This window comes from Gallus gallus, chromosome 24, assembly GCF_016699485.2.
Source record: "Gallus gallus isolate bGalGal1 chromosome 24, bGalGal1.mat.broiler.GRCg7b, whole genome shotgun sequence".
NCBI classification, from domain to species: Eukaryota; Metazoa; Chordata; class Aves; order Galliformes; family Phasianidae; genus Gallus; species Gallus gallus.
Window position 1 is genome coordinate 4,338,256 of NC_052555.1, and position 14,749 is coordinate 4,353,004.

Genomic DNA, 14,749 nt, shown 5'->3' on the forward strand with positions numbered 1-14,749 from the left:
CCCCAGGGAATAACAATTCTGGCTCTTCCATTCCTGCTTCAGAGGGATCCAAGGTGTCTCTGGGGAGCACGTGGCATGCAGAGACCATCACAACAGTCGGACATGAGGGGACATGGGGCAGAATGAAGGGCTGAGGGTTGGGATCCCAAGGAACCCAGGACCAAGGAGGGGTCTTGTGCACTTTAGGACAGCCCCTTGCATCTCCTGTCCCGGCTGCAAGGCATCAGCTACCCAGAGATGTCCCTGGGGAGGATGGGGGGGCTCAGAGCAAAACCACACACTGCAGGAAGGAGCAGCCCCAGCCTGCAGGCACCATGCACAGCAGCCCCCACACCCTGCCCGCACGGCTGGAGCAGCAGGACAGCAGGACTGCACACAGGGGCAGGAAATAGCTGGCAGAGAGAAACGGCAGCCTGCAGGACAGGCACAGCACTGCCTCCCTGCTAGAAGAGGATGTGAGCCTTCTCCGGGGAGCAGCCAGGAAGAACGGCTGAGAGACGGAGGTCTCCAAGTCCTCAATGCAGCTGCCCTGCTCCTGCTGCCCACAGCATTCCCTGCACGCTGTGTGATGGGGCCAGGCAGGAAGGCAGTCCCAAACCTCTTCTCCCAGATGACAGCATCAGGATGGATGGAGATTATGGAAAGGAAGAGCCCAGCACTGGAGATGCGTGGCCAGCAGACCTCAGCGCAGAATGCTCGGCTCTACCAGGAAGAAGCTGTAAGGACAGCAGAGACGTTGAGCTGCCCAGCAGCCCCCAGCTTGCAGCCAGCCCTTCCCCAAGGGCAGCATCAGCCCCTCACCAGAGGCGGGCACCGCTACCGGGTCTCCCCGCAGGGCACGTGGCAGTCGCACTCGCAGACATCACAGCGCAGGAACCAGCGCACCCAGCCCGAGCGTTTGGTGCTGCAGGAGGAGATCTTGATGCAGCCGCGGTGCAGGGAGGCTCCCAGGTGGCTCTGGGTGCTGCAGGACGACGAGCACCTCCCGCTGATGTCCCGCTCGCTGATCTCGATCCGGCCTCGCAGGCAGATCCCTGCAAGAGCACAAGACTGGAGCGCAACCCCAGTGTGCCCACCAGCCTTTTCCCCACGGTGGGCTTCTGGAACAGCATCCCATCCCACCCCATGCTACTCACGGAGGCAGGTGGGCTTGGGCGTCCAGCGGCCGTTGGACTGGCAGGCGCTGGCCGGGTCCCCCAGCAGCAGGAAGCCGGGCCGGCAGCTGTAGCGCACCACGGAGCCCACCCACCAGTCATTGCCATACACCACTGAGTTGAAGTCCGCCTCGGGCCGCCCGCAGTTCACTGGGGATGGGGAGGTTCCCGTGGGCAGGCGGCTCGGTGGGACGCGCGTGGATGGGGACGTGGGGAGGTTCCACACATGCGTGGCACCAAACCCGCCCCGTGCACTCCCAGAGCCCCCCACGTCCCTGCGGTGGCCGTACCTCGGCAGAAGGACTTGTAGCCCAGCCAGCAGCAGCTGCCATTCCCACACTGGCTCCTCTTCAGCTCCTTATGCTTCCCCTTGCAGCCCCCCATGCAGATGGGTGCAGTGCCAGACCAGTAGGTATCCAGGTCTCCTGGTGCCATGGGAGCAAGGCAGAGTGGGGCTTGCGGCAGAGGACCACCCGTTCCAGCAGCTCCCCAGCCCTGAGCCCTGCTGTAAGTGGTGCCCAAAGGCTCAGCCACAAGCCCTGCTCCACTCGCAGCCCCCAGGCTCTGGCTTCTCCAGCACCAAGCTCCAGCACAGGGGCTTACTCCTTGCTGTGTCAGCAGCCCCAGTGCACCCCGTAAGCAACCCTTCTCCCAAACACCCTGTTACCTTCTGGGTGCTCACAGGAGACCAGCATGGCCAGCACGGTGAGGAAGAGGAGACCCAGCCCCATAGCGCAAGCACTGCTCTCCTCCCCACACCCCGAGCACTGCCAAGGAGAAAGTGAACTTGGTTTCCATACACACAGGATGGCATGCCGTAGGGCCCAGGAGAGGGAGGAGACTCCTCTTGATGCCAATCCTCTCCCCATCAGATAATCCCTGGCAGATTACCCTCTCCGGACCCAGTGTTTAAAGGGACAACTCTTCTCAGCCACCACCCCACTCCCAACACCAAACACTTGGGTAGCGCAGGAATGCTGCAGCTTGAGAGCAGCGGCGCAGCCACGGCTTTGGCAGCAGAGCTCATGTGTTGGAAGGGGAGCCAAGATGGAAGTGCTGCGAATGCAAACTTGGCACAAGTTCCTTCTCTCGAAGGTATCTGCAGCCCAGCTCAGCCAAGCAACAGCGAGCAGGCGCCGAGCAGGGAAGGCTGGGCAAGGCCACGGCACACTGCATGCTGGTAGCCCAGGGATGCTCACACCAGAGCAAGCAGCATCTTCTGGCAGTGCGTGCCATCAGAGCTGCTGGGGCAACCAGCTGCCCCCTGCCCTGCCTCAGCCCAAGCACAAGGGGCCTGGCTTCATATGCATTTCACCAGTCCAAGGAAGGCGACTTGCTTTCACACCCATGTGTAGCTGCAGAAGACCTTCCTACTCAACCTGGGGCAGGGGGCTCTCCCCACTTCAGCTCTGCCCATCTCAAGCAGGGCAAAGGCCCGAGGGGCTGCTCTCATCACTCCTGGCCGAGGGCACAAACACGGATCACACCCACAGTGCTTGTAATTAGAAAGTGAGCAGATGGCCAAGGGTTTAGCGTAAAGTGATTTTCTCCATTAACCTGGAATTCCAGCAGCTTTTGCCAAACTGCTTGAGGAAGCGAGGGGAAAAGTCAGTGTCTGGCCCAGACCAGCCAGGTTGCCTCCCTGCCTCCATCAGGGCACATCACCACCACACGCGGCGCCATAAGGATCCAAGGGTCACTCCAGCTTCACACTGTCCATATCACGTACAAAAGAGGAAGCTGGCTCAGCTCACAAGATCAGGTTACTCTTTAGATTCAGAAAAAATAAACAAACCAAAAAAAAAAAACCAACAACACTGTAGGCAGCTGATGCTGGTGGCCAGAAGGAGGCAGCAAAAAATCAAACCCATGCCAGGACAGCAATGAGCAAGAGCCTAAGCTCAACCTGGCCTTCCAGTGCCACCACTGGGGATGTGGAACTGCACACTGCAGGCAGGGAGCAGCCGCACCAAGCAGCAGCACACAGGATGTGCCAACAGATCCTGGCAGCTCTGCACTGCTTGCCCCACGCTGCAGACCCTAGGCAACTTGGCCTCACCATGGCACCACAACATCCCTCAGCGGGCTAGAATGTGGCTAAAACAGACACCAGATGCTGGCTGGCCTGGCAGTCTGACCTTTATTTGGCTCTCCAAAGTACACTCCACCCAACCAGGAGCCCAAACCCCAATGTGGGGAGCAAACTCAAGGAAGAACAAAAGCAGGAAGGCCCCAAACCCCCCATGCTGCAGGGCAGAAGTAGCCTGCAAGGGCCAGCACCTTCCTGCAGTCCTCTCCTCCCATAGAGATCAATGCAGTGAAACGGGAATGGCAGTGCAAACACCTCTGACAGCACTGGCTGAACAAGTCAGGGAAGATGATGTCCAGGGAAGCACTGATGAAGGCAGAAGAGGAGCATGCCATCCCATGGAGAACAAGTCATGGGGGAGGCAGAGGAGACAGCTAGCCATCTGCATGCAGAAGACACGCTGGACCCTTTCCCCCTGCCTGTTTCCCAACCTCTTCCCTGCACCACGTCCCATGGAAGCCCAAGGTTTTCAGGTGAGCACCTCACACAATATGGATACCCAGCTCTTCAGCTGTCTTCTGCAGACGGTCCATGACATTCTCCTCCAGCTCCATAGCCAGCCCGCTGGCTGCTGCTGCCCGCTCCTCTGAGGGCGTGCTGGCCATGATATAATACACAGTCTCACTCTCCCCGTGCTCGTTGGTCCGGTTCACCACACGGATGACGGGGTTGGCTGGGGTGCTGGGCTCCTGCTCCGAGGACTGCACTGCTCCTGAGAAGGCACTGGGCTGTGCTTGCTCAGAGCTGTCGGCAGAGCAGGCTGCAGGATGCAGCAGGGCCACGTGTGGCTCGGACACGTTGCTCTCCACAGAGGGAGCCTCTGTTGGAGCCTCCAGAATGATGCCCTGCAGGTTTCCCTCACCTTCAGACAGCACCACACCATCAGTGGAGCCATCCAGTGCCTCCTCTTGTTTCTCTCCATCCTTCAACAGCTGCTCCGTCAGCTCCACGCTCTCATAGCGCACCAGCTGCAGCCTCATGTAGCCATCCTCGTGTTCCTTGTACCTGAACACAGGTCCAAAGAGAAGGGCAACAGCCTGAAGCAGCAGCCAAGGAAGGGGCACTGTATTCTGGGCTCCAAAGCCCAGCACTACAAACCCGACAACAGACATGTAAAATAAAACCTAGCCCATAGCCCTAAAAAACACATCTGTTCAGCAGCTTCTACGAATTCAGCCAAGCCTTTGTCATCTTTCAACTCCATCTCCTTTTCCCATCCTGTTTCACCCGGAGCATTTGAAATTCACCCTCTCACCCCCCATGCTTTTAAGCTCTGGAAACTCTTCAGGAATTTCCTGGAGATGATGCAGAAAAGCATCTGTCAGGAGACTGATCTGCAGCAGCTCTTTCTAGGTGGTACACCTGGACCTGGCCCCTGCCAAACTCTGAGGTGTATCGTGAGATGCAGCTGCGAAGGCACCACTGCCTGATCTCTGACCCACTGCTGGAGCTGTCATGCAACACAGCTCCATTGCTGTGTGAGATCCCAACAAATGGTTGTTTCCAAGTGCTTCCCAGCCACTGGGAGATGAGCCTTGAGCACGTTACAGGCAAACACCAGGGCCCAAGCACTGCCATGTTTCTGCTGGCTCCAGCAAGAAGCAGAATGTGGCTCCAGCTGCTGCACTAGAGGGTGTGAGGAGCTAAGGATGAGCAGTACCTGAAGCGAGGATGCCCCGAGGGCCATTTGAACTGGTGTTTCTTCCTGAGGTGGACGGTGAGGTTGTTTCCACGTGTGAAGCTCTTGTCACAAACATGGCACTTGTAGCGGGGCTCTGAGTCACCCTAAAAAGCAGAGAGAAGGATGTGAACACCTTGCAAGACTGACCAGAACGGCTGGTACCCATACATGTAACAGAGGAAAGAACTGGCTTATCCAAGACTAACACAAGCTGTCATTGCAGCAAGAAGAAAGGAATGCAATCTGAGCTCACATTCCTACAGCCCTGGTCAGTCTGGGGCTCTTCAGGTGACTTCAGTTTTTTTTTTCCTTCTCACGCTTCTGCATTTAGAGATTCTCAGCCTCGCTGGAAGAGATTACACAGCAGTCACCCTCTGCTCCCTTCCTACCTCGTGGACTTTGCGGTAGTGCAGTTTGATGGAGCAGAGGGAACGTGCAGTGAAGCTGCAAGCCTCAAACTCGCAGCGATAGGCTGGCTCTTTGCTGTGCGTATCCAGATGTTTCCTCAAGTCAATGAGATTCTTGCACCTAAGAGGAAAGAGGGGAACAAAGAATACTGTGCACCACACACACGCTTCTCTACGAACAGTAAGGGAAGACGGAAAGCACTGTTCCTCACCTGTAGTCACAGTAGTCACATTTGAATGGCCGTTCCTCACTGTGCCGAAAACGGATGTGATTGCGCAGGGAGGAGGGCAGTGGGCAGGTCATGTCACACAGAGGGCACTTGTAATGGTTCACTGTGGGAAACAGTTGGGGGAAAAACATCATCACCACAGAGCGGGGAGAACAAAGACTTCAGAGCCTCAGCTGCGCCAGCGGGCCTTTACTCACCGTGGTTCCTCATGTGGTCACGGAGCAGCCTCTCTGTGGCGAACCTCTTGGAACAGTGAGAACACTGAAACCTCTGCTCTGCAGTAACGGCACCAGGAAGAGAGGGAAGGGAGAAGTAAGAAAGGGACCAAAGCAGAGAGTAGAACACAAAGAGCAACAAATGAGAAAAGAGATGTAGTTACAGTGGAGCAAGGAACCCTCCCTCCAGTCAGGGATAGAAGACACCAACTACAAAGCCAAAAGACACAAACAAGCAGAAAAAAAAACCAGCACCACTTGCAAGGACCACTCTGCCTTCTGTTTGTGCACCCTCTTTTTGCTGCCAGTGTAGGATCTAGGGAGCAACCATCATAGCACAAAGGGACACAACATGCAAACCCCAGAGCTGCTGCAAGTGCCCAGCTGCTGCCCTCCACTTTAGGCTGGATTCCCCTCAAATAGAACCATTCTGGCTACAGCAGTGGGCTCAGGCTCCAACTCTCTTGCCTCTGCAAGAAGACCCTTCTCAGGTTCATCAGTACCACAGCTCCCAGCCACCAGAGAAGCCAGGCTGTTTCAAAGCCACTCCCATGCCCGATCCCTTTGCTCATGTGCCCCAGGCAGCTCTAGCAATTGAAATGGTCCCACAGAGGGCTGCTTCCAACCACTCCTCCCCTGCCCCCAGGAGCTTACGGTCCAGCGCGGTCTGACGGCGGATGTGGTCAAAGAACTTGGTGTTGTTGGCAAACATCCCACCACAGGTAGGGCAGGCCACCACCTTCTCCTGCGTGTGGCTGCGCAGGTGCTCCCGCAGCTTGCAGCGCCCTTTGAAGGTGCAGTCACAGTCTGAACAGGAACAACAGGACGCCGTTAAGATCCTCTGCTCAGGGGCTCAACAGGCCAAGCATCTGCGACCTGACTGTGTGGCAGGCTGCTTGCATAGACCCACACAACATTTGTTGCAGATACCCTGCATGCACCCAATACCTTTCCAGCCACAGAGGACCACGTGGTTCTCCTTGCCAGCGGCCTTGTATTCTGAACAGAAGCTGTGATCCTCCACGTGCCGATAGAACCACTCGGGATTATCAAATGATCTCTGTCGGGGAGGAGGGACAGACGGAACAGAGTAAAGAGATCAGCATGTGCCAGAGCACAACGGGCAGGACAAAAGCAGCTCCCCTTCCCTCGGCTCCCATGTTACAGACAACGCTCGGGAAAGCAGGACTAGGTCTCTGTCCTCACCTCACAGTACTCCCATAGGCACTGAAAGTTCTCCTGGATTTCAGGGATGATGTTGCGGCTCTGGAAGTCCAGCTGGCAGTGGCTCACCTCCGACTGGCCTTGCAGGGCCCTCAGCCCCCACTGCTTCAGCTTGGTGTGGTAGCAGTGGAAGTAGACGTGGCGGATGAGGTCGGCAGGGCTCTCCGGGGAACAGAAACCACATTCCTGCCACAGGCACGTGTATTCCTCTGCAACACACACAGAAGATGCACAGACCGTAAGGATCTGAGGTAAACACTGCAAATAAACCTACAAGGGCCTTCACGGGACCTGAGCCCCGCGGCAGGCAGAGCCGCTCTCCCCAGGATAGTCCCACCCCCTCGCAGCAGACGCTCCTTACCGAGCGGGTCCAGCTCGTCTCGCTGCTCGCCGGGCAGGTGCAGCCGCAGGTGCTGGGCCACATGCCCGCAGAACTCCTCCATGGCGGAGGCCACGTAGCTGCACGCCTCCCACTCGCACTGCAGCACCAGCGCCTCCTTACCGCCGGCCTTCACGGGCGGCATGGCCGGAGCCGCCGAGGCCTCTCCTCACCCTCCCGCTCGCCCCCAGCCGGCCCGGGGCGGCCCCGTGTGCGCAAAGAGGCGGCCGGTGCCCGAACACCACAGCGGGGCCGCGGGCACAGCCGGACGGACCGGAAGCGCCTCACAGGGGGACACCGGAAGCCAAAGGACCGCCGCCCGCTCAGCCAATAGCAGCCGTCCCCTCGGAGCCGCCGACCAATCAGCGCACAGGAAAAGCCAAGTGCGTCCGCCGGCGGAGAGGAAGAGCACAAAGGTTCCGGGCACATTTCTGCCCACCCCCCCCCCCCCCCCCCCCCCCCCCCCCCCCCCCCCCCGGGAGCCGCAGCAGGGTCGCGGGTGCCATCCTTTGGGGGCAGCGGTGGGACCGGCGTATGATGAGGCTTGGCAACCTCCTGTCCTCACAGCTAGGCTCCATACATGGAGGACTGCGTGTTTTGACACAGGTTGCAGCTGCTACAGTAGCAGAATGTGAGCTGTTGTACGCACAACTCCTCCCATTCGCAAGCAGAAAACACACACACCTGGCTGGACACAAAACACAGCCCCAGCCATCCACCAGGAGCGTGGTTCCCACTGTGAGACAATGCAACATACTCTCTGTAAGGAGAAGACGGACTGAAGCGGCGGTTGGAAACAAACAAACACGCACTGAGTGCTGCATCTGCTGCACCAAGCTTTTGTGGCACAGAACAGAGATAGGATTCCCAGGAAAGTTTGCTTTGGCACAGGGAGATACCACACTAAAACTAAATGGCTATAAAAGGCTCCATAAAACATGCCCTATCAACACAAAATTGCTTCCATAATTCCTACTGTGTACACAGTACACATCCAAACTCACTGAATTACATAGAACAGCTGGATTTGATGCTTTGTCAAATGAAAACAGAACTTCGGGATTGAGCCCCACCTAACAGAAGGCAAGCTGAGGTTTTGTTTTATCTCTGTTCAATTCTTTTCTACAGGATCTGCTGTTGTTTTCCATGCCACTGTTTTGTAAGTGGGGCAGAAAACACCTGGACTGGCCAGATAGTGCAAAGCTATTAGCTGGGACGGTGCAGGGATTTAATTTGTCTCCTATCCAAACCAAAGTACATAAATACCTGGCACAAGAGACAAAACTGGATGGACAGCCTGCCAGGAGGCAGGTGGCAAGCTGAGCCTGCTGCTGATCAAGCAGAGACAGCTCCCTGCTGTTGGGATCTCACATCTGCCTGCACCTCACCAAGCTGCCTGGAGCTTACTGCCCTTCTGGCACCTCTCAGCCAGATCCAAGGCACTGCAGATAGCACGGTGGCCAGGGACATTCTCTCCCTCCCAAGAGTAAGAGGTGATATCCATTTCTGGCTGTGTCCTGGCTTGTGCACAGATGCTGACTGGTCAGTACACAGACCGCACTCACATCTATTCTGACTATTTTGATCATAAGGTTTTTGGGAGCAGTGTCTCTTGCAAAGTGTTTGCCTTGTGCCCAGACTTGACTGAAATCTCCCTCTGGTCAGCATCCGAACACCAAATGCAAGGGGAAGTTGCCCCAAAACTGTAATCTCTGCACCCAGCAGAAAACATTTGGGGTTACCACAACCCAGCACTGAGGTTCTGCGTTACTTACACCCTCTGCTCATCCCTTCCCAGCTCTCCATGTATCTGTGCACCTGGGGGTAAAATGCCATATGAATTTAAGTGGCAAACGGAGCCAAACAGCGCATCCTGAAAATCAGTCAGGCAAAATGGTAAATCCCGCTTTTAGACATCAAACGAGTCAGCTGTGGAAAGGCTGTTTGTGTTCTCCCAGGAGAACACAGCTGGGTGTTATCCAAGGGATTAGCTTCAAAGTTCAGTTTTTCTCTGGAAGACCTCAATAAAAGCCCACCTGCACACTCCTCCCTGGTCCTGCAGGTGCGAGCTGCGTGGCACAGCCCATCAGCTGGGATAAAGGAGACAAAAGAAGCAGCCCATAAAGGACTCAGAGCCATCTTTCATCTCCACAAAGCCCACACCAGCCTGTTGCGTATCACAGCAGTTACTTGCATTCACAGCTCCAGCTGTAAGGAACATGTACCTGCACACTGAGCACGTTGTATGGCACCGACCCAACCCCAAAGGGCAGAGAGCCTCAGGAGAAAGCTTGCTGCCCAGAGCATGCCACAGCCTTCAGCTGAGGCTGCTGCAGGATTCAGCTCTGTTGCTGTCAGATGGGAGTTATGTGGCATGGGGATTTCAGGGTGTCCAACCTTTGCAGCATTAGGATGTGCTCCTCTCCCGCTTCCCAGTGTCCAAAACAATCAAACCTTTGAAAGACAACATGCTAATGTTAAGCAGACATGAAATCACAGGCTTTTCTCCCAAAACTCTAGGCAACCGTCATCCCACCCCTGCCACCACGTTCTGCACAGCCAGACAACATCTGCGGCCATCTGGGCTTGCAGCAGGACATCCATGGGGACATCCTGGTCTGAGAGGGCCAAGCCTCATTGGAAAGGTTTGGGGATATCTGTCAAGGCCCTGTGCCAGCCCTGAAGAGGCTCAGCTGTGCTAACGAAGCAATGACCCCCACCTGCTGTGGGGCTGGGGGCTGCAAAGGCACAGAGCTGAACACTGAGCTGCTCAGGGGTGGTGGGCAGCACCAGGCTGAAGGGCGCTTTGATCCTTGTGGATGCAGTGGTTCCCCTCTATAGGAGCCTGGAAAAGCAGAGGTCAGGGCAGTAAGGTCACAGCAGGGTTCAGGGGACACCCACAGATCCCTTGAGGTGTGCATGGGGTGATGGCCCTCCCCAGCAGCTCCAGCACAGAAGAAGAGCAAGGGAGGCATCTTACTGCCAGAAATGGGGGCCAAGAGTGCACCCCTACCCTGAACGCATTGCACTTTCCAGTTTGGGGTGCGTGGAATAAAACAGAGGCTAAACCACAAGGTTTAAGTTCATAAATGCACTGTGCTGACACTTCCATCTGCACACAACCTCCCCATCACACGAGGCTTTCTCCGGGCAAACAAAAACCTGAACTATGGGCAGCAGAAGGCACATGCTGGGAGTTGTGATGCTCTTCCCCCTCTGCCCCCCTTCCCCCCCATGAAGGTGTTTGTTTCGGGCTTTTTACCTTTAGCAAAACAAAGGGACAAACCTCGAAGGGACCCTCAAGCGCTTTTCCTTTTAAGCACATCGACTGTGACAAAACAGGCAGAAAAGCAGCACAACCAAACAATGCAAGACCTGCCTTCAAGCAGCAGCAGAAAGGCAGGAGAACCCCTGAGCCACAGACAGGAGCTGGGACACGCTGCTCCCAGTTCAGAAGGACTTCTCTGGGGAGCACTGGGAAGGGATGGCTGTGTTGGCTCTCGTTTCAAAACCCATCCTCCTCCCTGAGGACTGTCAGCTTTACTGCCTTTCTGGAGGCAGCTTTTCTGTTCAGCACTTCAAAAAGCACAACGGAAAGCCCAAGGAGCTACAAGACAGGCACTGCTTCCTCTGTTGACCTCTGCTTTATACCCCAAAGCTCCGTAGCCCTGTGTATCTCATGCAAATATCTGCCTTATTGCTAATTCCCTCTGATAGACAAAAGACATTGCTGTGCAGGGCGCATGCACTGCGACACATCATGGAATGACCAGCTGTAAGGGCAGCTCTTTATCTGACAGATAACACAATCCAGACTCAAAGCAACCAGCAGATAACCAAGCAACCCTTTGTATATTTATCACGCCGCCTAATTGAGCGGCATCTTTTCTTTGAGCGTGATCTTGCCTCCAAAAACAGTACATCTTTGTTGTGCAAGGAAAGGTCGATGGTGCAACCTCAGCACATGCGGGGCCAGGGCTTCTGACAGCTGAACATGTGTGGGCTGCACTGATACTAAGCAGATGTGCTGCAGAAGCCCAGCTAGCCCAGTCCCCCTGCACTGAGAGGAAGTCATGCAGGAGGAAATGGGTTAATGGGCTTAAATTAAGCCGCACCATTCATCACCTGATAAGGAGCCAGGAAGCAATGGAAATCAAGCTCCCTGCAACACGCGTGTGCTTGCTGCAGGGAAAGCTAAGGGTGGGCAGCTGCAGAGGCACTGCTGTTGAATGAGGGAAAGAGAAGCCCTCCCCAAATGCAGCATTAGGGGTGTCAAACAGCAGTGCTGTCCTGCTTTCTGCTACGACCAGAGCCCAAAGCCTCATGCAGAGGGCTGCACCATTACCTTCAGCCAAACGTTCAGAAGAGAATACAGACAAGCTGGCAGCGAGATGCTGTAGCCATGGGCAGGCAGAAGCTCATGCAGCAAGAAGGGCGTCTGCTGAGCCCCGATTTGCATGTGGCAGCTCCATCTCTGGAGCAATGGTCCCACTGAGGTCCATTGCCACGCAGACACCCAGCCCTAAGCAGGTGCAGCCCCAACCCCATGGGGTGAATCTTGTCTGCCCGCAGGCCACAGGGCTCCTTCCTGCCACCTCCTGCAATTCGTGTGGGCTTGGGGCTCATTTCCATGCTGGAGCAGGGAGCAGCTGCAAGCCTCCCTCAGCACCAAAAGGAAGTCTTAGCGCTGGCAAATTTAATTCAAATCTAAACCTCTGAATTTGGTTGCTTGCTGCAGGAGGAACCTCCTGTTTGCGCTATGCAAACTGAACACAGCACGGCACCATCACCACCCATGGAACCATCACCAGGCAGCCAGTGTCCAGACACAGAGCTCAACACAGCCCCATGGATGAGCTCTGCCCCCGAGAAGCAGGCATCTTTGCCACAGTGCACATAAGGAATTAACCACCCTGAGCACAAGGGTCACTCGGGGCTAATTCTCCTGTACCATGGGGCCAAGAGGAGATTGCTGGTATTATTATTGCGCTCAACATTGCTGTCATTGACCACAGCCACCCAGCCAGGAGCTACAGACAACTGCCTCCACACACAGCTCACCAGGAGCCAGCACAAGAGGCTCTGCAGCAGGGAAATGCAGCACGACAGAGCTAGGGCCAGTACTCAGGTCATGCAGATTCAGCCTGTTTTGATGAGCCAAGGACTCATATATCGACTCTTACTGAGACCCGTTTTGTGCTGACGCCAAAATAACTGCTCAGCATTGTGGCTGTGCTGAGGGACCTTGAAACATATGGGAAAGAAACCAGTTATCTCACTAGTTCTGCCACCAGCTCTGCCCAAGTCCTTTGAAATCTCTTCTTAGCCTACATCTGCTAAACCTCAGAGGCCTCAGGCTTGAAATCTCAAAGATAATCTCCCCATAGTGATGGCACCAAGGCTCACGCAGCACAGCGCAGCCACGCCAACACCTTCCTGAGCTCCATGCTCAGAGGACTACCTTGCTTCGAAGAGACATTTGGTAACATGCCTTTATCTTTTGTGGGTCAGTGGCAACACAACTCAGTCATCTTTTCGTGCTGGTTGGAGAGAAAGACGCAGCCCCAGAGGAAGGTATTGAAAAGAGTGAACACAAAAGCAGTGATAACAAAGGGAAGATCCCTATAGCCTTACGTGAAATCCCAAAAGGGAGGAGAGGCCATTAGCAGTTCCGACCTGCTTTGACGGAGGTGACACATGGAAAACCCCTTCTTCCTCTGTGCCTTCCAGTCTTCCCTGGAGCTGAAGAGAGAAAGCACAAAGCCAGGAGCTGACAGTGCTGTTCCTTGAGGTCCTGGGATGGGAAAGAGGAGAGAGGCTGGGACGGAGGCAGGAGGCTTTGCTGCCAGGCACAGGCTCACCCCTCTCCCTTCCCCAAGCACATTTGGCTCACTGCAGGTGGAGATGTGCTCTCTCAGGTGCTACAAGCCCTGGGCTGATGCTCCTGGTTAAGCCAGACTGACTCCTGACCGGGGAGGGGGCTCTGTTTGGCCCCTGCAGAGGGGGTTTGTGTTTTCCCCTCATCCATCCCTCTCTCCTGCTCACTGCAGGTCTGTTCATCCCGGCTGGTTACTGCAAGCAGGAACTTTCTGTTTGCTCCCATCTCATTGCTCCCTTCCCTGATCGAGATCAGTTCCTAAACGAACAGCTTTCCCCATCCCCAGACAACAGCTCCATTAAGCCTGCTGGAAACATCCTTCACTGACTCTGGGCAGCTCCCCATCCCCATCCTCATTCTTGCTGCTCCCCACGAGCCAGCTCCACTCAGCCCACAGCAAACCTCCAGCCCTTCACCACACATTTGTCTGGGCAAATGAGATGAAAGGCCCATCTCGAGCCTCCGAGAGCTGGAGGAGAAGGAAAATAGTTTATTACTGAAGCAAATGAGTTACTTGTGTGCTTTTTCCTAGCTGGTCCTTCAAACAGAAGGTGCAAACAGAGGCAGTGATACACCACACGTAGCTTATGACAGCAATTCTCACGGACGGCCCCCCGCCCCCGTCGTGCTCCATCCCCCCGGCAGCGCCCGGTACCGGAGCCGGCATCGGGGCCGAGCCCGGCGTGCAGCCGCGGCCGCTAGAGGTAGCTCTGCTCACACGAACACGCGAGTCCTGCGCTGCCCCTCGGGGCTGCCCCGTTCCTTCGGGTACCCACGGGAGCGGCAGCGAAACCCTCCCTGAGGAATCCCAGCGCCCGCGGGGCGTGCAGGGACGCGGCAGGAGATCGTGCAGGAGCCCTTTCCCCGCAGCCCCCCAACATTTCCCACGCTCCATAATCACGGGCTCCACGCGAGCCCCCGTACCTCCCAACCCCAACCCAACCAGAGATCGGGACGAATTCTCTGCTGCTTTCAGGTGTCCCCGTACCGCCCAACCCCACGGCCGCACCCCGGAACCCCCCGGCAGAGCCCCGCTGTGCGGCTGCGGCCGGCCGGGAGCGCCCGGCTCCGGTCCTGCCCTGGCTTCCCTCCCCGCTGTCGCTTCCTGATTCCCCAGCCCTGTTCAGACCTGTTGGGAAACGCAAACCCCCGCGGCTCCGCGTGCCCCGAAGCTCTCGGGCCGCACCTTTCTGTTTGCCCGGGGTGGGGGGGGGGACAGACAGACCCGGCCCAGGGACAGCGCCGGCAGCCGAGCACCGGGAGAGCTCTTTTGGATGCGTTTGACCCATTCCAGCACTCAGCTCTTCACCGAGGCAGGGCCTCTGGAAACGGTCCTAACCCAAGAACAGGCTCCCCTCTGCATCTCCAGCTGCAGAAGCAACCACCGCCGTGGCTTCTGGGAAGCATCCCCAGCAATGCAAGGGCTTCAGGACACTTAGCCTCACCAGGTGCTGCAGGAGGTCCCTGTGCCCCCACTGAGCCCCCCATGCTG

At 56.4% G+C, this 14,749-nt stretch overlaps 2 protein-coding genes across 3 annotated transcripts; both read right to left on the minus strand.

Moving 5' to 3' along the window:
* Positions 1-891: 891 nt before the first annotated feature.
* On the minus strand, positions 892-2,157 carry LOC101751717 (sushi, von Willebrand factor type A, EGF and pentraxin domain-containing protein 1-like). Its single transcript, XM_046903806.1, has 2 exons — positions 1,445-2,157; positions 892-1,304 (listed from the first exon to the last, which is right to left on the minus strand). The coding sequence occupies exons 1-2, from the start codon at positions 1,587-1,589 to the stop codon at positions 1,129-1,131; spliced, it is 321 nt and encodes a 106-aa protein (XP_046759762.1). The 5' UTR covers positions 1,590-2,157; the 3' UTR covers positions 892-1,128.
* A 1,118-nt stretch (positions 2,158-3,275) lies between these two features.
* On the minus strand, positions 3,276-7,665 carry HINFP (histone H4 transcription factor). Of its 2 annotated transcripts, XM_046903803.1 has the most exons (10): positions 7,362-7,665; positions 6,983-7,209; positions 6,725-6,836; positions 6,431-6,583; positions 5,759-5,836; positions 5,544-5,664; positions 5,314-5,452; positions 4,904-5,028; positions 4,106-4,248; positions 3,276-4,003 (listed from the first exon to the last, which is right to left on the minus strand). In XM_046903803.1, exons 1-10 carry the CDS (start codon positions 7,522-7,524, stop codon positions 3,726-3,728), a joined length of 1,539 nt encoding a protein of 512 aa, XP_046759759.1. In that variant the 5' UTR covers positions 7,525-7,665; the 3' UTR covers positions 3,276-3,725. The 2 variants fall into 2 exon arrangements, with proteins under 2 accessions (XP_046759759.1, XP_417894.4); XM_417894.7 differs by having other exon boundaries at positions 3,276-4,248.
* Positions 7,666-14,749: the final 7,084 nt, after the last annotated feature.